This window comes from Tamandua tetradactyla, chromosome 23, assembly GCF_023851605.1.
Source record: "Tamandua tetradactyla isolate mTamTet1 chromosome 23, mTamTet1.pri, whole genome shotgun sequence".
NCBI classification, from domain to species: Eukaryota; Metazoa; Chordata; class Mammalia; order Pilosa; family Myrmecophagidae; genus Tamandua; species Tamandua tetradactyla.
The window spans coordinates 32,722,459-32,749,112 of NC_135349.1; the positions used below are offsets into that span (position 1 = coordinate 32,722,459).

General features: G+C 44.1%; 1 protein-coding gene across 1 annotated transcript in view; it reads right to left on the reverse strand.

Annotated features, from left to right (window-relative positions):
• Nucleotides 1–362: 362 nt before the first annotated feature.
• The window catches only part of CACNG3 (calcium voltage-gated channel auxiliary subunit gamma 3), a 95,839-nt gene continuing 69,547 nt past the window's right edge, over nucleotides 363–26,654 (reverse strand). The window contains exons 2-4 of the mRNA XM_077140257.1: nucleotides 10,276–10,359; nucleotides 5,336–5,476; nucleotides 363–874 (exon numbers count right to left, since the gene is read on the reverse strand). Coding sequence (XP_076996372.1) covers nucleotides 363–874; nucleotides 5,336–5,476; nucleotides 10,276–10,359 — 737 coding nt within the window. The remainder of the gene's footprint in view (nucleotides 875–5,335; nucleotides 5,477–10,275; nucleotides 10,360–26,654) is intronic.

Consider the following 26,654-nt stretch of genomic DNA (forward strand, 5'->3'; position numbering starts at 1 on the left):
CAGCTATGCACATCCTGATGGGGATTTGGGAATCCCCCCCAGCCACCACCCATGACTTTTAGTAAAGTCCTCTTCCAAGGAGGGAAGAATGTGGAGGTCCTTCCAGTAAAGAAGGAAGAAAGGAAAACATCTGGCACAGATACACAGAGAGAGGAATGACATTACGGGATTGGCTTGAAGAGTTATGGAGGGACCGGGCCTTGGAGAGTGGGGGTAAAGTGTGGGAGAGGGCTGAGTCCATTTGGTTTCATTCTTTGTAAAAAGTAATACCATCACTAGGACCATGCCATGCAACCTCAGAGGCATCTCTGTACACTTCCCCAAGGGCTGCGCTGGCCACGGGGCAGAGGTCGGAGGTCAGTTCAGACCGGCGTGGTGCGCCTGTTGGCCGGATTATTATGCAGTGAATCTTTGAACTCTTTGGGAGTGGAATTGTGGAACTGTAGAAAAGTGTGGTCCCGGTCAGAGTTGAGGAGGGTCCCCATGGTGATCTTTGAGGGGTCCCGGGAGAGGGTGAACATTGAGATGTCAGTGGAGGGGATGGTGTGGAAGCCTTTGCTGATGGGGGACAGGTCTCGGGATCTGGGTTCTGTGGAACGAGAACTCGACCGCCTCCGGAATCTATACCTATAGGGTGGAAGGCGGGCAAAAGTAGACTTCTTCAGGAACTCCGAGTGGGATTTGGCACGTAACTGCTGATGTTTTTCAATATAGATGTGCACAGCCACCACTCCCACAATTTCTGCAATGATGAACGAGAAGGCTCCAAAATAGAAGGACCAGCCATAAGAGTAGCTTTTTTTGGAGTCACGTTGCCCAGGGTCTCCTGCATTTGCTGATATATAAACTATGATGCCGATGATGTTGCTTAACCCTATGAGAAGGGAAGAAAAAACCATATCGTTCATAAGCCCCAGAGGTAACTGTTACTTTTAGTCTTGAGATATCTATAGAAAATATGGAAGTAACAGGGATAGAGGAAACAACAGATGGGACATCCTACCGTAGTGCTCTGCTTATATGGTCTGTTTTTTGCAAAATGAAAAATTCTGCTCTCAGTCCCAGGTAGTATGTATTAAGCTGAAAAATATATCCTATTCCTACAGTAATGCTGGGCAGAACTCAGAATGCATACATTTTCTCTTTACAGGCAGTTTGTTCTATCAACACTTAGTCTTCAGCATTAAGTCATGAGGATAGTAAAATGAACAAGATACAGGTCACTGCCCTTGAGAGACTGACATGTAAATGCAATTACAGCAAAATGCAATACAAAATGTCTACCAAAGACATACATAAAATGGCTCAGGAGCAAAGGGAGAGAGAAGGACTAAGCATCACTTTGAAGATGAGGTGACATTGAAACCGGTTCCTGAAAGTTGAGTTGGGGTGGGTCAGGAGATGAGAGGCTATTGACTTGAAGGGTAAAAGAGGAACTTGAGAAGACTTACTAGGGTCCTAGCATGGTGGATTGGGAGATTGGTAGACACTTAAGCTAAAATAAGAGAAGCAGTAGAGAGACCAGGTTTAGAGAAAAGGAGAAATTTGGGTATACTCAGTAGTTAGAGGTGTCCAGTAGGCACATATGGGTCCAGAGCTGTAGTTGAAGAACTAAAGAACCTATAGAGAGTGGACAGTAGTGTACCAAGTCTTTTTATCTGCATAGAGCAAAATAGTGCTCTAGATTAGAAGTTAAGGAACATGAAGTTGTTGTCCCTAATGGGCAAAGACTCTCCATTTAAACTTCCTTAAGTGTCCATTGAATAGCATTGGAAAGGGTTGTTCAGCTCTATGGAATAGTGAGAAGAAACAACATAACTTTACAGCACAGGGGCTATGTTCATCTCCGGCCTCCTTTCTCACATTATTTCTGTAAAGGGGAAATGTCCTTTTTGGTCCCTTTGCTTCAAGGGTCTCCACCAAGGCTTGGTCCCAACAATGACTCATGGAGGTTGGTACCCCAGCCAGCAACTACTTGCCCCCCAATAAAAGCTGCCTGTAGTGTGTCAATAAATAGAGCATGTCCCAAGACCTGTTGGTAAATAACTAATTCCGGGAGCCTCCTGTATCTCCTCTCCATTCGTTGGATATCCTAGACTCCTCCCAGGGACCCTCAAGTCCACTCATAAATGGTTAAGGTTTGGCAGAACCAGGGTTTCGGGACTCTGCTCCAGTGCTATCATTCAGATTGGCTGGTACAAACACATTAAGGGTTATTAATATTTGGAACATGATTTCTGCCTGTATTCTGTGTAGGACTTGTCCTGGGGGCTTCCCTGTCTTTTATTGGCATTTGCAAGCACAGCATTCAGCAGGTAGACAGTGTGTCCTAACCACTGAGCTGTTTCTTCATATGGGGATTGACACTGTCAGTCCTGTGTCAGGTCTTAGGAAACCACAGAATGGAAAATGGCTTCTCTTCCAGGCTGTCAATTTGGCTTGAAGATTAGTAGAGAAGACACATAGTTTTATATTAAAATGAGCATGGATATAATAAGGAGGAGAAAGGAGAATTCACATGAATTTTTAAGTTTGAATGGGAGGCTGATATCAAAGACATATCAGCAAACTGAAGGCTACTTCTAGCAATGCTCCCTGATTCCCCAAGGACATGGTTTCTCTCTCCTCAATGAGCAGGACAATTTTGGCAGCAAACTTTGAGAAGCTCCGAAAGGAGGCCTTGAGAGGAGGAAGAAAAAGTTCAAAGACAGGATTAGATGTCAGACAAAGTTAGAGGACGAAGAAAGCCCAGTTAGCTGCAATTTATGGGGTGCTTACTCTATACCAGGCACTGCACAAAAGGCTTTGTGTGCATCATCTCAATTAATCATTCCAATAAGCCCACTTAAAAAAAAATTACCTCCATTGTACAGATGAGAAAACTGAAACATAGCGAAGATAAGTAATTTTTTGAGTCTATAGATCTAGGAAATGGTGGAGATGGGATTTGAACCCAGGACTGTCCTTTAGCCCCAGGTGGATTTAGATTTCAACAGCAAGGCGCAGGAAGAGTAAGATGGGACCAGGCAATCACTGTCTCCCAGCCACCAGCCCATAAGCAATCTGAGAGCAGTACTAGGTTCTTCTTATTCAATGCTATGGTCCCACCCCAAATCCTAGTCCAGAGCTTGATGCATAGCAGCAGCACAGTGTATATTTGTTGAATAAATGGATAAGTTGGATTGACATAAGAATTAAATAGTATAATAATGGTATATAATAACAGCTACGCTGTATCGAGCACTTACTATATACTGAGCACTACTCTAAGCAACTCAGTTAATCCTCATAACAACCTCAAAAGGTTAGTCCATTATTATCCCTACTTTTCAAACGAGGAAACTGAGGCACAGAGAAGGTAAGTGACTTGTCTGAGGCTACACAGTTGGAAAGTAGTGCAGCCAAGATTCATACTAGGCAGCCTGGCTCAAGGACCCAGGCTTTTAAGCATTACATACACAGTGCCTAGGACGTAGTGGGTGCTTAGTAAAGGGCTGTTGATTGCTTGCCTGAAACCACAGAACCTTAGTATAGCTGAGCACAGAAAGAGCCTGAGAGAATGCTGAATCCTCCAATCCTTTCTTTCTTTGCTTTTTAGAATCCTTTCTTTTTACAGGTGGAAAAACTGAGGACCTTAGAGTTCCTTTGGAAGATTAGTGGAGGGTCTTGGATTAGACCCCCAACTCCCCTCAGGGCTCTGTCCATTGCCCCACTTTTCCCAGTTTTCAAGTGTCTAATCAGCCCACCATCTCACTCTTGTGAGAAGAAAGTTGTTGGTGACACATTCTGCCTTAACAATCCCCTTGGGGGACAAAATAATGATCTCCAGTTTGTAGGAAACTCTCATGTCAGCGCAACACATCATTCTCTGGGTCAGTGAGAGCCCAGGGGATCTGTTCAGGGCCACCAGAGACTGGAATGTGCCTCAAAGTCAAACAAGTCCCTGGGTTTGCCAGTTCTGAGCACAGTCGGAAGCCCGGGTTGCCTTTTGGGCCAACAACATTCCTTGAGGCCAAATGGAGCTTTCTCCCTGGTCTGATGCTTGAATTGGTTTCCAGAAACTCAGAGCGTAGTGCAGTCCAACTTCCTCATTTTAGAGAAGGGGAAGCAGAGTGGGGAAGGAACCCAAGCCAGGTCTTAGAGGGGGCCAGGGTGCTGTGCCTCAGACTTCTGATCTATATTGTTACTGTATTTCTATTACTAAAGAGTAATATTGGGCTTTTTATGGCGTACTTTTCCTCACAGTGACCCTATAAAATATAAACCATTAATATTTCCTATTTTACAGTCAAGGAAACTAAAGTATGGTGTGGGGTGGGGGGCTAATAATGTGCCAAGATCACACAGGTGGAACCAGGGTTCAAACCCAAGAAGCCTGGGTATAGCCCCAAATTCTTACCCACCATCTTATACTCTCCTCACTGTTCTCACTCCAATAAATCTTCTACCATTTTTGCTCAAAGTTTGAATGTCATCAACAAGAATCAAGACCCTTGTCCCCACCCTGATTTTTGCTTCTCTGAAGTTTCCATCCAGACTTCATCGATCTGGCTGACAGCAGTGAGGAGAGATGGGAAAGAGATGAAAGGAGGGACGGAAACCCGAAGGAAAAAGAGGAAGAGGAGGAAAGCAGAGGGAGGCAGGAGATAAAGGGAGACAGGGAAGGCAGAGAACAGGACACTCTTCAAAGACGGTCTTTCAGTCCCTTTGCCACCCTGTGCCTTCTTGAGGTCAAGGCGGCTTGTTGGTTATGAAGTCTTCCCTGAGAGCATCCGGGGCCACTGGCCTTGCCTTGTTCCCAGAAAGGCTTTGGAAGATGCAAGGATTTGAGCACTCAAAGAGATCAAGTGAGTCCCATCGGACTTCACTTACAGAACACACTTAGAGAAAACTAGCGAATGCATACCTCAAAGAGCCAGAGATAGTGTGTTCACCAGCCCAGGGGAACAGAAAGTTGGAAATTGGGCTCCTTAAAAACACCGCATCGGTGCCTCGGGCTTCCTGCACACACACAAACATGCACATGCACACACATGCACACACACAAACCTTCTGTGCTGTCCTTCCCCATATGTGTAAGTACATACTTACACACCCTCTTGTTAGTCAGTCTTTCTCTCAGCTGGCCCCACCACCCTCCCTCTTCCTCCACTTTCTTTCATGCCATCCTCATCTAGAGTTTCGTATCTTCAGTTCTAATGACAGTCTCTTGGCCTTTCTCTAATACAAGTTGAACCTATTACCGCTCTTTCCCTGGAGGGAACCCCGCATGACATCGCTTTTCCCACTTGGTTTGGTGCTTGGGGAGATCTCAGGGCTGGGGCCACACGCTCACCTGCTGAGACAAAAAAGATGCCGGCGCTGAGGATGACGTTGTGCCTGCTGCGGTGGAACTCGCTGGCCGCCACGCAGAGCCCGCCAAAGAACAGCAGCGTGACGCTGAGGATGGGGAAGACACTGGAGGCCCGCACGGCCCCTGCGGAGAGAAGGAGAAGGTTCTGCCTGCACCCAGCTGGGCCCCAGGACCCACCCACCTGCGGGAAAACAGCACATAAGCGGGAACAACGAACCCACCCGGGCCACGGACGTGTGTGGTGACCAGGGCCCCGGGGCTGGAAGCCCCTCCTCCCCTCACTGTTGAATGCTTGGCAGTGGCCATCTTGGAAGTCTTAGTCATTTATCCTTGATTTTGTGTTTTGTAGGTGAAATCCGATGGGACAGTGCTGCGTGCACTGGGGACTTGGAGCCTTGACTCACACCTGCTCAGGACAGGCTCTCAGTTGCCCAGTTCCCCACAGTGACCACTGCTGCCCTCTGCTTCAGACAAGGGCCTGAGCATGGACATGGGAGGGCACAGAGTCAGGCACAAACCCACAGGTGCAGTGCCTGTGGGGATCTGCTTTCAACCTATAAATACCCCCATGACTGAAGGAAGGTGACATTAAATAGCAACTAAAAAACACCGACACAGGTTGGGGGGAGAGAGGGTAGAAGAAGGGAAAAAGTTTCTCCCCCCCTCCACCTCCCTGCTCTTTGGACAAAGGTCCCAGGGTTTTTATTTTGCACTGAGCTCTACAAATTATGTAGCTGGCCCTGCCTCCAAGGACTCCCATCAGACTCGTCTATTCATCAAAAGGCAGAATCCTTCCCAACACGTACCTAGAATTGCAGAGTATGGAGTCTGGCAAATAGTATGTGTTTAATACCCATTTAGTCACTGAACGAACAAATAGATTTATTTACTCATTGAAAAAATATTTATTGAGCAACTACTAGATGCCAGGCACTGTGCTGGGTACTGGGTATGCAATCAGAGGAACTACTTGAAATGTTTTATCAACCAGCAAGGCACAGCAGGCCCAGCCCTTCAGAATGCACACTGGCCAGGGGGCAGCAGCAGGGTGAGGACCCTCATTTTAACTCGACACATGCTGGACATGGAGAGGCCCAAAGTTCATGGGGGCCGGACCTTAAGGTCGGAGACCTGGCGTTTACTAACCAGTATAAGAGTATTTCAGTATTTTAAAATCTGCTATGTCCAGGCCAGACTAAATCAGCTGAATATCAATTCTGTATTCAGTGGTGTACAAAAGAGCCAGAGTCCCTGTCCTCATGGAGTTGACCTTATAGAGAGGCCAAACTAGTGGCACAATTTGTGGAGCCTCATGCAAAACAAAAACATGAAACCCCTTGTTTCAAAATGATGAAGAATTTCAAGGCAGCAATAGCAAAGCAGTAAACCAAGTGTGGTGCCTTCTAAGCCCAGGACCCCGTGTGATGGATAGTGTTGTCATAACCCAAAGGAGAGATGATGGTGGCTTGGGCTTGGGTGAGTTAGAATAGGATATATTTTGAAAGTAAAAGAATAGGATTTGCTAATGGGTTGGCTGTGGGGTGTGAAGCTTGAGAGGACTGAGGATGACTCCAGTATCTGGTGCTTGAGCAACTGCGGGCATGGTGGTATCCTCGACTGAAATAAGGTCCATGGAGAGCAGGTGCTGTGTGCTGGGGGAAAGGCCACCAAATTCACTTTTGGCCATGCTGAGCTTAAAATGTCACACTACTCAATGTCAAGGTTTTGACCCCACATTCATCATGCATTTTCCTGCGTATCCAGCTCTAGATGTTTTTATTTGTTCAGAGGTGCTAAGGCTCCACCCCCGTGCTCTTCCCACAACCCCATGATTCTTTTTTTCAGTCTCATGAAAAAATTCCCTGGCAGTTTGGAAACTGATGTAGCCAGTGGGAATTAAGTGGGAGGGATGATGGAAGAGAACGGGGGTGGGGGGTGGGTGAGAGATAGGAGCTGAGAGACCACAAGGATGAGTGGGTGCAGTAAGGGGGGATAATGAGGTGGGAAATTCACTTCCACGAGAAATTAGAGGAAGAGTCCTTGCTTTTGTTTGCAGATGGCCATCCCAAATCTCCCAATGCGGGGTGGGGGGAGGGGTGCTGGGCAAACCAGAGTCCCAGATAATTGCCCCACCTCCCACCCCTGGGCTGTGTTGGTGACTGGGGAGGCCCTTCAAACTGCCCAGAAACCCAAATGGGAGAAATGAGATTTGGGGAGAGAAATGTGGCGCCCTGGGGCGTGATTGGATCAGTCCTGGTGTCTGCCAGTCACCACCCAGGGGGGTGCAAATCTCTGCTACCAGGCAGGCCTGCAGACAGCAGGGCTGGCTCCGGGGTTCCCTCAGCCCCCGCACCGCGAGGGTGGGCCCCTTGGAATAGGCTGTGCGTCCTCAACGGGTCATGGGCTTGGCTGCTGGCATAGGAAATTTATAATTTCTAAATATTTTTACCTCTGACCTGTGGTTTTCCATTTGGACCCTTGGCCTGGGTCCCACACATTTTAAGGGTGGATCTGCCTCCCATGGTTTCGAGCACCATCTTAGAACTTTAAAACAAACCTTTAAAGGGGTCATTTGCATTGCCCATTGATGGGAATTGTTTGAAAATTCTATGTAGTGAGTTTCTTTGATTGAAAGAAAATGCCTGTTTTATTCTCCCCTTTATTTCAAAGGATGACTAACTTTTGAAATGTGCCAGAAAGAAGTAATATGAGCATTTGAAGCAGTTGAATGGTGCTGGTTGTCAAAGTGCATATTTGAATATGTGTGGATAAACGTAAATGTATCCTGCTTGCCGTGCAAATGTGGTAAACAATTGATGGTCAGATCCCATTCTTTCTTTATTCTGCAGAAGAGATGCGAGCAGATCCCATAGGCTCTGGCCATAAGTGTCTGTGACCAACAGGGCACCTTCCTGCAGTCATCCTGTCCTAAGCTGGTTGAAATCTACCCTGTGTATGTTCTAGCCAAGCAGACATTCTGGGCTTCAAGAAGTGGGGACAGAAAAGCTTGCTCGAGTGTCATTCCTGGTATCTGAGAAGGAGTTTGTGGACCAAAAGCTAATTTATTAGGAGCTTCCAGTCAACACAACCTGTGGGCTAATAAAGACTCTCTTGGAGGCTTAAGCTATAGCCCACGCCAAACACCACGCGAGAAAGAGGAAACAGCAGAAAAATCAACGTGCCGAGTCTCAGTCCCACTTTCGTCGTGGTCCCAACGGGCACTAAAGGCACACGCTGGTCTGCCCAGGAGACCCCTGCAGGAACGGGCCCCTGGTCCTATGCAGCTGGGTCAGGGATTCCAAACTTCCCAGCAGGAAATCTCTGGGGTGGTGACGTGGCCCCCCTAATCTGAATCTGATTCTACGATAATTGATGAAGAACAGGTGGGAGATGGGACGGGGCTGAGGCGGGATGAAGGCACAGCGGCATCCCCACCTCCTGGGGGAGGGAAAACAGTGTGCTGGAGAAACAGAGACCTCCTGAAATAGCTTAAAATCAGTCTTGCAAGTTGTGAAACAGAAGTCACGGTTCTGTTAGTCTCCAACAGGGCAAACATCAAAATGCTTCGTTCAAGTATGAAAAACAAAGAGAAGATGAAAAGCCATGGGTCCTTTGGCAGCAGCCCATTGGTGTGGCTTCAAAGCCACTGTCTTTGAGGAAGTCCAAGTAATCTGTGTCAGGCCCAAATTTTCTCAAACTAGATTTATAAATGGGCCCTTTAGTCCCCACACCAAATGTTTTTGAACTGCAGGCGTAAGGGATTTGGATAAATTCTAGGGGATGGATAGCGGTGAAAAGCAGAATGGTATGTTTATGATTAGAGGCTCAGATATAGACCCACCAGCCAATCTACAGACTGGCAAGCACAAGCCCCCCAAGGATGGAGCTCAAAATGATTTTAATCTTAAAAACACTCTCTTTGAACTATAAGTCACAGACATCGTCTGAATCAGACAATTTCTATTAATTTATAATAGTTTTTAAAACCGTAAGTTTTATACCCCCTAGTATTAAATTAGTCATTGCCTTAAAACTTTCCTTTCTAGTGATTTTGACACACATTGTTAGTGAAGAAATTGCATGTATTTCCCAAACCAAGTTGTCTCTGTGCCTAGATAGACTTAAGGTCCAAATAACCTTTGGCTTTTGCTATTCACATGCAACAAAGAAGAGCTAATATGTATTGCTTCACTACTATGTGTTGGGCCTGGGGCTAAGTGCAATGGGCATAAGTTAAAATTAGTTAAATAATTAAATTAATTATTTAATTTTCATGATCCTGCCAGATAGAGAATATTATAATCTCCATTTTGGACCCAGAAGAAGAAAATTAAGAGAGAGATAAAGCAACTTGCCCCAAATCCAACCCAGCTAGTAGGGAATCAGCTCAGAGTAAAATTGACCAGACGCCTGGGCTCTTGTTTGAAGCTGCTACACACGACTGCTACCTGTTGCAGATGTGTCAGTCCCGTGTCCTATCCAGGCTACTGACCTTGGAGAAAACCTGAGATACTGGCCCTGCCCCAGTAGGATGGAAATAGAAGAGAAGTCAATTATTCCCCAGGCCTTGCCACTTAGTGCCTTGCCCATTAGCACTTCAAATCAAGTCTCTAGAGGAAGGTGAAAACTCATATTCAAGTTGAAGAAAATTTCTTAGATTTTTTTCTAAGGAAGCTACAAAGAATCTTTTAGTTTTGACTCATCTACTTCTTTTTTTCTTTTCCATTTCTATTCATTGACATTAAAGAAATTTAGATATTAGAGCCACTCAAATGTCTCTGTCTAGTGTCAAAAGTCACCCAAGTTCCCTTTCACTTTTCCACTGCTAGGGATGGGTGCTGCGGAGCTGCAAACTCAGAGGAGCTGGGGGATGGCTGGGTCTTCTTCCCTCCCCCAGGGGAACCAAGAAGGCAGGAGCTTACGCAGCAGGTACTCGGCTGTGTCCTGCTCGTAGTCAGCATCTTCAGGGAAGTGATCGATTTTCTTGCACACTCCTCGGAAAGCCCCTGTGGAAACAAACCCGATTCTGAGCCAGGAGAAGGGGCAGAGCCCCTGGGGCCCGGCTTGGATCCTCATCTTCCAAATCCTTCAAGATCCAAGACTATAAAAGGAATTAAGAAAAAAAGTAAAGTAAAAGACATTTTCTGCTTCCATTGCATGGTGTTGGCATCTACTTAGAAGCATGAAGAACTATGAAGCATAATCACCCATAAGAGGCCATATTATCTTTTTTTCCACCAATCAGTAAAGGGGAAAAAGAGGAATTTAAGTATATTGATTTATCTTCCCATTCTACAGATAAGGAAAATGCACATAAGAATTTTGCTTGGGATCCCAGAGGGAGAGCCAAATTCCAATCCAGATCTGCTGAATCCTAGGTGCAGATTTATTCAGGAATAAATAGCCCACTTTCCCCGGTAATGCTCATATCTAACAACTGGACCTTCCCCTACCCATCCTTTCTCCCGTCCCCCAGGATCACAGCTCACCATCTTTTGCTCCTTCAGCAGTCACAGGATTGCTATGGCTCCCTCTTGGGGGGAATGACCATCAGCCTTTGCTTCCTTTTCTTTCTTCTGCATTAGCTTGACTTAACTGGTTTTGATTGTTTGATAATCGGTAGGTTTTTGTTAAATAGCCAATTAACCAATCTTTGGGGCAGTTAATGGCTTTGCCGCTTCCTCTAAATGACAGTTTCAGAACTTCTTACCCCAACATAACAGAGAATTATGCAGCCCCCTTGGAAGGGGAAGATGACATGGGGGTGAAGGGCAGTGTGGTGTCATGGAAAATGGGCACGATTCATAATCAGAGTTGGACTTGTATTTCAGAGTAGTTATTGTATGAATTTCATAAGGTCATATGTAATATGAAGATGAGATCATATCTGCAAAGTTCTAGGAACATCATAATGATAGCTGACACTCGTCAAATGCATCCAATGGGTGAACCATGCAGCTGAAACCTTAAGTGCATATGTATAGTTTAATCTTGTCTGCTGTCTAGGAGGTAAGGTTATTAAAATTGACATTTCATGATGAGACAACCAAAGCTCACAGAGGAGATCATGATGCCACAGCTGGCAAGTGGTGGATTTGATAGTCAAACCCAGGCTCCAGTCTGTACTTCTCACCATTTTACTATGAATGGTAGCCTTCACTATTCTGTTTTTTGTTAATAATAAAAATGCCTTCTGTTTAACCCTTAAGCAGGGCTCCAGGCCAGTGTGTTCCACAATGAATGAGATGGAGCATTTGTGTCCCCTTGGTTCCGATTATCTACTCACATGCAAAGAATGGACAAAGCAAGAAGAAGGTTCTAGAAAGAGGATTCAAGGACATTCTTGGTAGAAAGATGAATCCATAACTTCTTCTCTGATGTTGAAAAGAGGCCTCCATTTTTGTTATTCAGATTTTATAGTCTCATCCACATATTCCTGTTTGTTTTTAAGTCCCAGCCCTTCTGGTTGGCTGGCTGATGAGATAATAAGTGAGAAAAGCATTGAGTACTTACTGTACACCAGAGACCATTTAAAGCACTTTACATGTTTTATATTCCTTATCTCCCAAAACAGCCTTATGAGGTTCCTGGTATTAGCATCCCTAATTTACAGACGTGGAAACAGGTTTAGCAAAGCAAATAACTTGCTCAAGGACACAACCAGTAAGTGTTGCACACTCAAGCACGCTGGCTCCAAAGCCAAAGTTCTTAACCACTATTATGAATTGAACTCTCCTCAGGAAGCGCTAGATTGTCAGCAGAGTCCTTTGTCAGGTGGCTTTATGATAATTTTGTAGTCCAGTCACTGCTATCAGTGGTGGCAATAAACTGGACCAGTGGTTTTTCCACCAACCATGGCTTTTCCATGAGTTATATCAGGGGAAATAGGACAGGGCAAGGGGTGGGTGGTGGGACCACTGCACTGTTTTCTGTTTTATGTACTCCACAGAAAATTTCATAGGAAAAAGAGGTTCAGCTGAAGATGAAATGTGAGCACGACTAAACCAGCCCAACCAGAAACATTGCAGGACTAAGGAGCCGTAGCAAGCCTGCATCTGCTGTGAATTGGGCCTTACCCAAGGCAGCCAAAGGCAGCTTGAAAATAGAACCTAGAACCAGAAAACACCAGTAATGCCTGGAGAAACACTAGCCAGTTTGTTTTTTTAATTGTGAAATATAACATATATACAAAACAGCAATAAATTTACAAGTACATTTTAACAAGTAGTTATAGAAAAGATTTTAAACTTTGGTATGGGTTACAGTTCTACAATTTTTCATTTTTTCTTCTAGCTGCTCCAAGACACTGGAGGCCTAAAGAAATATCAACATAATGATTCAGAAGACATACTCATTTGTTACATCCTATCTTCTGTCTTATACTCCTCCTTCTCTTTTATTTTTCTTTTTTGTGAAAAATAGCATATATACAAAAAAAGCAATAAATTTCAAAGTAAATCGCAACAATTAGCTGTAGAACAGATTTCAGAGTTTGGTATGGGTTATAATTCCACAATTTTAGGTTTTTACTTCTAGCTGCTCCAAGGTGCTGGAGACTAAAAGAAATAGCAATATAATGATTCAGCACTCATACTAATTTGTTAAACCCTACCTTCTCTGTATAACTCCACCACTTGCCAAATTTTAATGGTCCTAAAGCAGGGATAGCCCACAGTCTAAATCTAGCCTGCCACCTGTTTCTGTACAGCCTGTGAGCTAAGAATGGCTTTTACATATTCAAAATGTTGAAAAAAATTAACAGAAGAACATTATTTTGTGACTTGTAAAAAATATATATGTAAAATTCAAATTTTCATGTCCATAAATGAAGTTTTACTGGAGTGCGGCCATGCTCATTTGTCTACATATTCCCTAAGATGGCTTTTGCTACAATGTGAGAATTTGATAGCTGTGATAGAGACAGCAAAACTAGAAATATTTACTATCTGGGGAAGAGTTTGTCTAAGGTTTAAAGGTGTCTGTCCTGCAGGGTGGCACAAACTGTGAGAACAAAAGTGGAAAACAAAGAGAAGTTTGGGCCTTCCTGGGACCTAATCTAGTCTGGTGCTTCTAAAGCAGAAGATGTCAGACCTCCAGGGCAAATCTGGGTTGCATGATGTTGTGTTTTATTTTATGGTGGTTGTTGCTGTTGTTGTTTTATTGTATATTTTGTTGTATTTTAAAAAACTAAATATGTTGCTGAAATTTAGAAATCAGAACATTTTGCACAGAAATCTGGATTTACAGTTTCTCTGGAAAAAAATGGGGATGTGAGCTCTCCAGTTGGCAAAAGTCCCCACCTGGCCACATGTTACTTGCCTGGCTCTGTAGGTATTTGAGTTTGCAACACCTGAATCAAAATGTATTTAGTAAGAGCCCAGTCTCTGGAGTCATACTTAGGTATGAATTCTGACTCAGTCACTTACTGTTCTAGTTTGCTAGCTGCCGGAATGTAACACACATCAGAGATGGATTGGCTTTTAATAAAAGGGGATTTATTTTGTTAGTTCTTCAGAGGAAAGGCAGCTAACTTTCCATTGAGGTTCTTTCTTATGTAGGAAGGCACAGGATGGTCTCTGCTGGCCTTCTCTCCAGGTTTCTGGGTTCCAACAACTTTCCCCGGGGTGACTTCTTTCTGCATCTCCAAAGGCCTGGGCTGAGCTGTGAGTGCTGAGATGAGGTATGCTGAGCTGCTTGGGCTGTGCTACGTTGTGCTCTCTCATTTAAGCACCAGCCAATTAAGCCAAACGTCATTTATTGCAGCAGGCACGCATCCTAGCTGACTGCAGATGTAAATCAGCAACAGATGAGGTTCATGTCCATTGGCTCATGGCCACAGCAACAGAACTAGGTGCCTTCACCTGGCCAAGTTGACAACTGAATCTAACTACCACACTTACTTACTAGTTGTGGGACCTACAGTGAATTATCTCTCCAACCTCAGTTTCTTCTTCTCTAGAATGGAGAAAATAATCTTACAGAGTTGTTACTGGGGAATAATTGAGGAAGTAACATTAGTTACAGCGCCAGTGAAGCACCTTATGCACAACCTTTTTTTTTTTTTTTTCATGGGCAGGTATCAGGAATCAAACCCAGTTCTCCGGCATGTGCACAACTTTTAAAATCAGGTAATGATGTTGTGTTAGTTAGATTCAGTTGTCAACTTGGCCAGGTGAGCATACCTAGTCTTGTTGCTGCAGACATAAGCCAATGGTACATGAACCTCATCTGTTGCTAATTACATCTGCAGTCGGCTAGGAGGCGTGTCTGCTGCAATGAGTGACATTTGACTTAATTGGCTGGTGCTTAAATGAGAGAGGGCAATGTAGCACAGCTAAGCAGCTAGGCATTCCTCATCTCAGCACTCACAGCTCAGCCCAGGCCTTTGGAGATGCAGAAAGAAGTCACCCCGGGGAAAGTTGTTGGAACCCAGGGGCCTGGAGAGAAGACCAGCAGAGACCATCCTGTGCCTTCCCACATAAGAAAGAACCTCAGTGGAAAGTTAGCTGCCTTTCCTCTGATGAACTAACAAAATAAATCCCCTTTTATTAAAAGCCAACCCGTCTCTGGTGTGTTGCATTCTGGCAACTAGCAAACTAGAACAGATGTAAAGCCCTTACTACTGTTCCTGGTATGTACAGTAAGAACCTAATAAATTATAGCTCTTACAACCATTGTTTTTGGCAGATATTTAGGGCCAGAAGAGACTACTGGATATTGAAATGATATTGATCTTGACTCCCCAGTACATTGTAATCTTATTGACTACAATTAGAATGTAAACAAATTGAGAAAAACATATTTTTCTAAGAAGTGATAATCAGAACTTCGTTTGATTATGGACTGGTTTGATGCCTGTCGGAAGGACGCTCCCTTGATAAGAATATTGATGACCAGAGTTCTGAGGCATCAAAACCCAGTGGAAATACCACTTCAGGGAGTCTCAGGTAGATGCAGATTGATACCCGCTCACTCTGGCTCCTGTTTCCAGTGTCAGAGCTGTGCTAGAGGATTGCTGCTGTCCTCTTACCATGACCGGCACCTCCTGCCAACAGCTTCAACCTTCCAGGTTGGACTGGCTTGGCCCTCAGGTCAATGACTTCAGAAACTCTTCTATCTTTCACCTTTAAATGGGTGGTGTGCCCTTGACTTAGTAGTTGCAAATTGGTTGTCTTGGCAGTTTGCGATTAAGCAAACAAATAAATGGCATCAAGCATCCAAACTATAGTTTTGCTAAATCTGCTTTTGATTTGCAGTGTTTTCTCAGGTCATTTTATGACAGATTTACAGTGCTTATAGAGACACATTGATTTCATGGTGAGATCAAGAAAGCAATATATAAAAACAAGGAATCAGAATTTCCCTGAGGAAAAGTCCATGCTGGAAAGGAAGCTGTTGGCACCACAAGTCATACACTCATCACTTTTCAAAGTGAACTTGGCCATTCGTATACGGAGCATATTGCGATCTCCCAGAAATAACCACTCTTTAATGTTTCTGTATATTTCCTTCCCGGCTTTCCCCCCAACATTATCATATGCAAATGGTTCTACAAAATTGGGATCACACTGTTCTTCTTCTTACTTACATTTTTTAAATGGGTATTTCCCCATATCAGCAAATCTAAAAAAATGTAATGGAGTTCGACTTGCCCCCAAACTGCAGAGGATGGAACCAAGAGAGATGTTGAAAATACGTATCTTGCAAGAACAAGTCACAATGCAGAGACAAGCCTTTTAGCAAAGACCCTGGGACAGAGAGAGAGGCAGAAACCAGAAACAAGAAAAACCAGGAAAAAGGTCATGGAAGTTAGTCTGGAAGACAGATCCAGTGAGTTTAGGTGAGATGGGATTGGAACCTGGGATAGGGTAGATGTGAGAACTGGGCTGCAAAGAGTGGTTTATTAGGCTTTGTTCTCTCTAGCCCTCTCTCCTCCCTTCCTCCTTTTCTCCTTCCTCCTTTTCTCCTTCCTGCTTTCCTTCCTTCCTTCCCTCCTTCCTTCCTTCCCTTCCCCAACATTTATCAAACAGCCTGTTTTAAGTATTAGGGATTCAAAGCTGAACAAAAAGGAGACGATGCAGAATTTATTTTCTAGTTGGGGACATGGGCTATATAATTAAATGAACAAGATAACCATGAATTAAGGAAAAAAATCAGGGTGATGTAATGGTGACAGTGTATTCGGTAGGAGCACATGGAAGGCAACTTTGGATCAGGGAAGGCTTCCCAGAAGAAGAGTCATTTGATCTTGGACCTGAATAAAGAGAAGGAACTTATTATGGCGAGTCAGGAGAAGGGCTTTCGAGGCCAAGGGAGCTACAAGAGCCAATGCTGTGAGGTGGGACGAGCTTGGCGTGTGTGAGGAACAGAAAGAAGGCCATCAACTGACCTTCTGTCTGTCCCATCACCACAAGCGTCTCTGGAATACCTAGGTTTCACGTGGTCCAAGGGCAGTTCCATGTCTTTCTTAAGGTTGGGGGCATCCAGGGGTCAGCCAAGGTTGGGATGACGTAAAGGATCTTCATGAGCCCACATAAATTCCAAAATGCAAAGGCGAGTGGGGCTAAAAGAAAAGTGGTACTTCCAAAATGCTTGAGATAAATCTGGGGTTTAGCATCCCCATCCTAAGTATTTCCTTCCAGAGCCCACCAATATGGGCAACCAGTCTGATTCTGGCAAATGCCTATCAACACTCAGATAGGGGGAATAAGACTGCTCAGTTATGAACATTTACAAACACACTGGATTTTTTCAGTCTGGGGGAAACATAGGTTGCCCCTTCTTCAGCAGACGTGCATTTGACCCTAGAGGAATTGTGCAGTGTAGTTGTAAGAACACATACTTTGAAGCCATCAGTCTTCAGTTCAAATTCTTGCCCCACCACTTACTAATTGGTTGGTTTGATCTCCTTGGACAAGTTTCTTACTCCTCTGTAGTAAGTAGGTAATGCCCAAATTGTCCAGAGTATCAAAATAAATAATTACATGATCCAAGAGCTTTTCAGAGATTTCCCCAAAACTCTATGAAGCATAATGGAGATACTGTTTCTCTGTAGGGAAAGGTAAAGTTCTGGTAATGGATGGGGGTGGGGTGGGGATTGCAACATTGTAAATGTGATTTATATCACTGAACGGGATATGTTTCCATAATTTTTCTTTAAAAGAGACAGTGATAATTAGATGCAATTCATGATCCTGGACTGTGTCTATGTTTTTTGGGTATTTGTTGCACATGGGCAGGCTCCGGGAATAGAACCTGGGTCTCTGGCATGGCAGGCAAGAACTCTGCCACTCAGCCACTCTTGCCTGTCCTGGCCTGGATCTAATAAGGAAGGAGAAAAGGCTCAAAAGACATTGTGGGATATATGAAAAAATGGGACTATAAACTATAATAAACTGTATATCAATGTTAAATTTCTTGAACTTGATAACTGTACTTAAGTTAGTTACATAAGTGAATATACTTATTTTTAGGAAATACACATGGAAGTATTAAGTGTTCAAGAGGTATGGTGTTGTGCAATGCTCATAAAATAGTGATAGATGGATAGATAGAGAGAGACGATGGATAGACAGATAGATAGATGAAATGATATGACAAATGTGGTAAAATGTTAAATCTGTGGATCCTGGGTATCTGGGGGTGGAATATATTGGAGTTCTCAGTATGGGTTTGGCATTATTTTTTAAACTGTCCTGTAAGTTTGAAATTATTTCAAAATTGAAAGTTAAAAGACAGCCCCAAGAAGCAGGCATTACTATTAGGGTGCTCATAGGGTAGGGTGAGAAGCAGGAGTTCTGGAAACAGATGGCCTGGATTTGAATCCCTGCTCTGCCACATACTCCCTGCATGACTCTGGCCTAGTTACTTAACTTGTGTGGGCCTCAGTTTCTTCATCTGTAAATTGGGAATAAAAATAATACCTACTTCATAGGGTTGTTATGGGGATTGGAAGAGTTAATATTTTTTTAGTGCTTTAGAGGGATGCTTAGTACATACTAAGTATTATGCAAGTGTATGCATGTACAGAAATATATTCATTTATATATGGGGAAACTGAGGCATAAAACCAAGGTCTTTCTGACCCCAGAGCCTCAGTTCTTAGCAAAATCCTCTTACTCCTTCTAACATAGTCTTTGGCACTGAAAAGATTGTTAATAGGGGGCAGCTTTGATGCCATTATCTCTATTTGGGGTGGGGTGAGTAAAAACCCATGGGAAGCTGGGGACCTTCACACAGACACATACACCCATGCAGACCTGTAGATGAGTTACATGTATGTGTGTATACACAGATGAGGACGCCGAGGTGCCATCACTCACCAAAGGGAACTGAGCTAGACCATCTTCTATGCCAAGTTTGGCCAAGGGCCAGACCCAGATTTTCTGAGTCATCTGAAGGCAGCTCTGCATTTAGTGTCATTGGCCTCAAGTCAAGAAATGCTGGACCCAGAGCAGAGATATCTGAGAAAGTGAGACCATCATCCAGGGCCCAACTTTCCAAGTTTCCAGTTTTGAAGAGAGATTCTGAGTCAGGGGCAGCTGCTGCCAGAGTGTCTCAGAAATAGGGGTCTTTCCTCCCTTACCACTACTTCCAGCTCTATGGGAGGAGAGGGCATCAGCAGAGCCTCTCCATGGGTCACCTCTGTGGATCCTCCAAGGTCACCTCTGTGGATCATGGGGTAGCATGAACGGACAAATCTCTACTCGGCCACATATTAACTGATGGCCCTGGGGCAGGCAGACTTTGGTGACTCTGGGTCTATATTAGTCAGGGTCTCTAGGGAAACAGAACCGACAGAAGATATCTGAAATATTATGAGATTTTATAAAATTGCTTCACACAACTGTGGAGATGCCCAAGTCCAAATTCTGTAAGGCAGGCTGCAAGCTGGGAACTCCGATGAAGCTTTTCAATGAATCCCCCAGTAGAAGCTGGCTGGCTGACCGAGAGATGAAATTCTGACTGCTGAAATCATCACTTTTCCTTTTAAAGCCTTCCACTGATTGAATGAATTGCTGAAGGCAATCTCCTCAGTTGATTGTAGATGTAATCATCCATAGATGCAATCAACTTACTGATGATTTAAGTCCCTGAAATGTCCTCACATAACAATTAGGCCAGTGCTTACTTGATCCAACAACTGGATGCCACTACCTGGCCAAGCTGACACATGAGCCCCACAATCACAGGACCTGTCTAACCTACCAAGTGCCTAACAAAGGGATTTTACTTTGGAGCTGGCTCCGGAAAGTTACCCTGTGCTCAGCGTGAGGATGGGCACTCAGTGACCAGAGCTGGTCCAGCCCAGAAACAGGGCCGACCCAGTGTCCAGAGCTTGGCCCCCTTCCCACCCATGAATCCAGCCAATGCAAACAAACCCCAGGCCTTAAAAGCCCGGCTTAGAGCTCAAAACTAAGGCCAACTGTAGACCAGAATCTATGTCTAGTGCTTTAGATCTTTTGTCAAGTTCCCAACGTGATTAACTTGCCTTGAAATATCAGGAAAGGAGAACAAATATCAAGGTTTTTTAAGCCCCAGGAATACTGGGTTAAGAAAGCAAAAATAACTATGTAACTAAGAATGTTTAGATTACTGGTGGCATAGCAAATCTTTGTTATCTGAGGATAAGGATGGCTTAAAAAAAAAGTGGTTTTCTACATCAGTTGCACATGAAATTACTTGGCAAGGGAGAGAGATTTGAAAATACTGATGGTTGGCTTTCATCCCCAGAGATTGTCATTTAATTAGTATGGGCATCTGGAGTTTTCAAAGTTCCCCAGACGATTCTAATATGCAGCTGAAGTTGAGGACCACTGTTTTCAGGTGAGGACACTTATGATAAGGGCTATTATTTCATAGAAAATAATTAAGTCCAAAGATGTGCTTCCAATTTTATCTTGAATATGGAATTATAATTTTTGAAAATATGTTCCTTTAGTCTCATCTTTTCAAACTATGCACTAGGGTAATCAAAACAGTAAGTGATGTTGATATTTTGGAACATACATTTTCTGACAAAATTGCATGATGGCTTGCTATGAAATCTTTCACTTGCCATTTAACTTTCAAGCAGGAAAACAAAGTGGGTCATTTTTGCAAAATATAATTGAATACGTCATCTGTTTTCTCAAGTGCCTCTCCTAACCTTTAATATTCAGATCATTCAGTGTGCCTATTATATCATCATTGCTATTGATTTTCTCTTCTTCCATTGTAACGTGCCTCCTTCTGCCAAGTTTCATTTACCCATGGCTTGCACGTCATTTCAGCAGTTCTTCAACACCCCTCACTTCCATGACATAAAGTCCCGCATATTTTGCTAGAAATGCAATCTCACTTTGCAATCATTTTGCCTCATATTTGCATTGTATTGTCACATGTTGACAACAGCTGCCAAAGACTGTGAATTGCAGAGTTGGAGTGTTAAAATGTGGGGAGGGGGCGGTGGCTGATTAGGGACTGGCTGTATGAGTGAGCAGGTCGTTATGCACATATTCATGTCAAGACAGACGGTGCTTGCCCACCCAGCCTTGCCTATGCAGGGATTTGGATAACGAATTCATGGATAATGAGGACCCTGAGCTAAACTTGGTCTTTCTGAGCAAGATGAAGGGCTTAGGGTATCGCCATTATACGTTACCACTTCTAATAAGAGAACCCTAGGTGGGAAGAAGTTAATGAGAAATAAGTGTCCTCTTCTGATGTAACAGAACTGCTGTGATGCACAGCCTGATACGTTCTTCTGTTCGGCAGATGTCTATTGTGTTGCTCATTTTGTTAGACACTGCCCTAGGCTCTTAGCACTTATCAGTGAACAGGAGACTGTGTTCCAGACCTTAAGGCTGTTATATTCTGGTGCGGAAAGATCTAGAGTGAAAAAATAAATGAAACAAATGTTTTAGTAAAAAAAAAAAGGTCATTTTAGTAGTGATAAATACCATGAAAATAATAAAACTGGAAGAGATGCCATGAGATTGGGTAGACAGGAAAGTCTTCTCGGGGAGGTGGTCTGAAGAACAACAGAGAGCCATCTTCAAAAACATTTGGAAGAGGTGGATTCCAGGTGGAGGGAACCACATGTGCAAAGGCTTGGAGGAAGGATGACACTTCAACTGATTCAAGACTGAAAAAACTCCAGGGAAACTGGAGCAGAGAGAGTGAAAGGCAAAGTGGAATAATACCAGGGCGGAGACACAGTGTTTGCCAGATCACGGAATGTCAGGGCTGTATGGGTTGAATTATGAACCCCAGCATCTCACAAATGGGGTTGGAAAGCTTATTTGAAAATAGGATTATTACAGATGGAATATGGTGAATTAACATGAAGTCATACTGGAGTAGCATGGGCCCTTAATCCAGTATGGGTGGTGTCCTTGTAAGGAGAGATTAGGCTATACACAGAAAGACAGAGAGAGGAGCTGGCCCTGTGAAAATGGAAGCGGATGCCTCAATTAGCCAAAGAACACTGGGGACACTGGAAGCCAGGAGAGACTTAAGAGAAAGCACGGCCCTGCAAAGGTCTTGATTTCAGAATTCTATCCTCCAAAACTGTGAGAGAATAAATTTCTGTTGTTTTAACCCACCTCGTTTATAGTACTTTGTTCCAGCAACCCTAGCAAACCAATACACAGACCATAGTCAGAACCTGGAAAGGAACTTGAAGTACATGAAAAATACAATCTAATTTACAGTTTTAAAAGATTTCTTTGGATGCTGGAGCTTGCAGAGGGGCATGAATGGGAGTGTGTCTTCAGAGGAACCACCGAAAGCCATCTTGAGCCCTTTGAAGAAATAATGGGTGGGGGGTGGGGGGTATAACAGCAGCTAAGCCAGAGTTAACCACATCCAACCAGAGGGAGATGCCCAGCTGAGTGAGTTTCTTGCCTAAGAATTTAATTGGGAGGGGTAGGCTATTGGTGCTACTTGTCCTTCTCTGCACCCAATGTCCTCTACTTTACTTGTGAAGAGCTGGGTGTTGAACATAATGTGACCAGCCCACAGGATGGTTTTGGGTGATTTGGGGTAAAATGTTTTCCCTTGTCCTTAATTATTTAGTTAATTGAGGGCCCAACTAGAACACCAACTCTGCTCAGACCCCTAGATCCCAGATCCCAGCCACAGACCACAGAGCCAAGAGCCCAATCCAGTGCCCAGTCCATCCCAAATTTCTGCCCCAGCCTGAGTCCAAACCCAGAGCCTGGAGTCAGAGCCCCAAGTCCATCCTGTCCTAGCTTAGAGGTCAGAGAATATTCTAATTCATCTTTGTAGCCCTCACATCCCACACAGTACCTGGCTCCTCACAGGTCCTGGGGCAGCACTAACCAATTAGACAAAATAATCATGTGCTTAGGATATCAGTGTGGAGGGGTACAAAAGGAAGAGAGAGAGAGAATTGGAAAGTATTTGATGTTTGACATTTACGAAAAAGCGTTGAAATAGCATGGAAAAAATCAGAAGTTTGTCAATCTTATTTAATAGCTTAGTATTGTTATTTTAATGTTGGATTATCTATGAGGGTGGAGTGGGCATCATGATCTTTTGAGTACTGAGAGCTACTAAAAGCCTTGCCTCTTGCTTTGATGACATTAAATAGTCAAGAATTTATCCCATTTTCAGACTATGAAGGCTGCTGTGGCTGTGTCAGGGACTCTGGGAAGAGGGTTGGATGAGAGTAAGGGCACCAGCAGTTATTCCTTTACCTCTGTTGCTTTTACATGGTTCTCCCTCTCTTATAAAGGTGTCTGGAGAAGTTGAACCCACCTGTATGCAAATCACTTGGGCTGTTATTTACAAAAAAGAAAGCACATTCCCAGGTCACATACTTAATGCACTGAATTAGAATCTCCAGGTGGGGGAATGATAGGGGGATGAAAATCTGCCCTTTTAACATAGGCACCTCCAGGATTCTAATGCACTGAAGAGTTTGAAAGTAATGGTCTGCCTCAAGGAGGGGCTCCAGCCTCTGTAGCAAGGAAGCTCTTCTAACATTGGACAATCAGATGGACACATGAAACCATCATCAAATCCAGAAAGGATTTGGCCTCTGTGACTATCTGAGAACTTGGCTGGAGGACAGCAAGGTGGGTTCAGGGATTGGAAGGGTTTATGGGGATTGTTATCCCCTCTCAAATGATTTGGCATTGAGGCTACACAAGACTGGTTTGAGGTCTTCCAGCAAGTGAACCTCACAGCCAGGGTGAGTCCTGAGCTCCTGACCCTAGCTATGAGTACAGAGCAGACTCATCCCCTGCAAACAGACTTTAAAATTGTTTCCAAAAGGAGGCTATGATCAAAGTCATGGGGTGCACTGACAGACAGAAGGACATTCACCCTGCTGCTTTCAATGGATGTCTTAGTAGTGGACCCCACCCGTTGTTTTCTAGATCCTGTAAGTAGCATGTAAATTGCACATTTATAATGTAATGGGTGGGGGTTTGGAGTTCAAGAAGTTAGTTCTGAAACCCTATTTTGGGACTTTCTTTACTTAAAAAAAAAATCCAAAAGAGTGGGGAAAAAAGGTGATGTCTCAACTCCTGAAAATCCTGGGCTTAGATTTCTGACTCCTGCAAACCCCACAAATGCCACGCAAAATCAAACCCACCAAACTGTAGCCTGTCTTTAGCTGTCAAGGCAGTGAGCCACACTTTTTGATATTTTGTGCTATTCTGACTGTGCTCAATCAGAAGTGAAGAGACAGGCCCTGGGTCTGCTCCACGCTAGCCTGGACTGCCCATTACAGCCTTCACTGGCCACCTCTGCCCAGCACTAACAGATTTGCTCCCAAGCAAATCCATCCTGGGCTCTGACATTTATCCAGCGTCTTTTACTCTCTTCTATTCATTAAGCATGGGTAGTTGCCATGGCAACCATTAACTGCACCTGACATCCAGGAATAGTTCTGGCTTTTTGAGCAAACACCACACTGGGATTTAATTCCACGAGGTACAGAGCCCGGTTGCCTCGTTCTAATCTGCCTGGCCATCTCGATGTCCTCCCCTGAATCCAAGCCACTCTCTTAGGGCCCAGGGCAGAAGAAAGAAAGGTGGGGGGTCTCCTCTTCCAAATCCCCCATTCTTTCTACCCTCATAGTCACCAGAATCTTGCAAGTTGAGAAATGATGGTGGTATGGCGGGGTGTGTCTCTAGGTGGGGTGCATCTAGGGAGATGGGTAGTGTGTGATGGGGTGGAGGGGGGCATCTGGGGTTGTTAGAGTTAGTTGTAAATGTGTTCCTGAGCAAAGAGAATGTAAATGGGTATTTGGTGCCTGTGTGTGCATGTGACCACATGTGACCACATGTGAGTGTGCTGTGAGTGTGCGCTGGTTTGTATGGGTGTGTGGTTCCTACACCCTCTCGCATTTGGTCTCCTCTTACCTATCAAGTCCTATCTCATCCCCATCACCACCTCACTTACTACAGCCTACAGTGGTGGTTCTCAAACTTAATGTGCATGTTGCCAAAGCTGCTGAAATGCAATATACCAGAAATGGGCTGGCTTTTAACAACGGGAATTTATTAAGTTTACAAGCCTATAGCTCTGAGGCCATGAAAATGTCCAGATCAAGGCAATAACTTCTTCCTGAAGACAGGCTGCTGGGGATCCTGGACTCCTCTGACACCTGGCAAGGGATGGTGGTGTCAGCAGGTCTCTCCCTTCTCTTATTGGTTTCGTTGCTCCCAGTTTCTGGCTTCCTCTCTGTTTCTATGGCTTTCTCTCTTAGCTTCTGTGTCTTTCTCTAGATTTCATCCTCTTAAAAAGGACTCAGTAAGAAGATTAAGATCCACCTGGGGCATGCCTTACCTGAAATAGCCTAATCAAAAGGTCCCACCCACAATAGGTTTACACCCACAGGAATGGATTAGCTTTAAGAACATGATCTTCTGGGGCCCTTTCAGCTTCAAACTACCACATTTATTATGGATTTAATGATACGACTGTTTATTCCACTATAAATTCCAAGAGAGCATCTCTGTCTTGTTTGTTGCTGTCTTCTCAGTGTCTGGCACATAGTAGGCTGAATGAAACACAGGTTGTTAAGTAAACAAATAGACAAACAAAAAGATGAGTATTTAGCATTTCCTCCAAGAATAGAGTCTTTTCTAGGCTTCTTTTCTTTGCCACACTTAAGAGCCTCCTTTTACTCCAGAGTTTTCCTGAAGCCTGCGCCCCCCGCTTACATCTTTTCTTCTTTCCTCTCCCAAGACTATGGCTATTATTCCTTGGGACCCATTCCATAGAGACTTGCATCTCCCTCCATGAGGAGGATGCTCAAGTTTGCAGTATCTTCACCGCTTCCTCACCAACAGTAGTGCTGCCACCTGCTGCAATGAGTCTCCTGGATATACCAACCTCCGTTTCTGGCCTGAGTCCCAAGCCTGGTACCTACAATCAGATGTCATTAGTGATGCTGGTCAGAATGAGGTGGCAGTGGGATGTGATGGCCCCATGTTGACCACAAAAGTCAAGATCAGTGCCTATGTCAGGACTCTGGTTGGGGTCATCTGGTCTACCTGTCTGAGGAATAGTCATTCTCCTTTCTTCTGGAAACTACCCTATTCTGCTCTATGGAATGACTCCTTTTCTCTTTAGCCTAGGGGTTAGGGGTTGGGAAGAGAGGCTGAGCCCTTGGTCAACTTCAAATGTAGGCATGTGATTCAGTCACAGTCAATCAGAATTCTAAATTCTCCTGGCTGCGGTTGACTAAAGAGTGGGCACATGGCCTAAATTTGGCCAAACAGCACATTCCACCTCCCAGACCAGAGTTATTGGCTCAGGGTAGTCCTAGAACCTTGGCTGGGGTGTAATGCTATTTTCTATTGGGTTCCTAAGTCAGAGGGCTGGAGCTGGAGCTGTTAAGGATACCCCTTGAAGAGGGAAAGCTTGAGGGTGAAACCAGTACAGAATGTAGACCTGAGAGGCGTTTAAGGTCTACTCTTGAGACCATCAGCTGAGTCACTGGATTCAGACATGCTTGAATCACATGAACACCTGGATATTTCAGTTACATAAGTCAAAGACCTCTTTAGCTGCTTAAGCTATTATGACATGGGTTTCTGTCACTTGCAACAGAGAGTTCTTACAAATATAGGATCACGTTCTTGGAATGCCAGCATCTACTATTTGTTAAGCACTAACTATGTAATAATAATAATTTTAAATATTGTGTGTCAAGCCCAGTTCTAAGTACATTACATCTAACCCTTTAAGGTGAATATTATTATTATTATATCCATTTTATTTATGAGGAAACTTAGTTATAGAGAAGTAAATAACTTGCCCAAGATTACTCATCCATTAT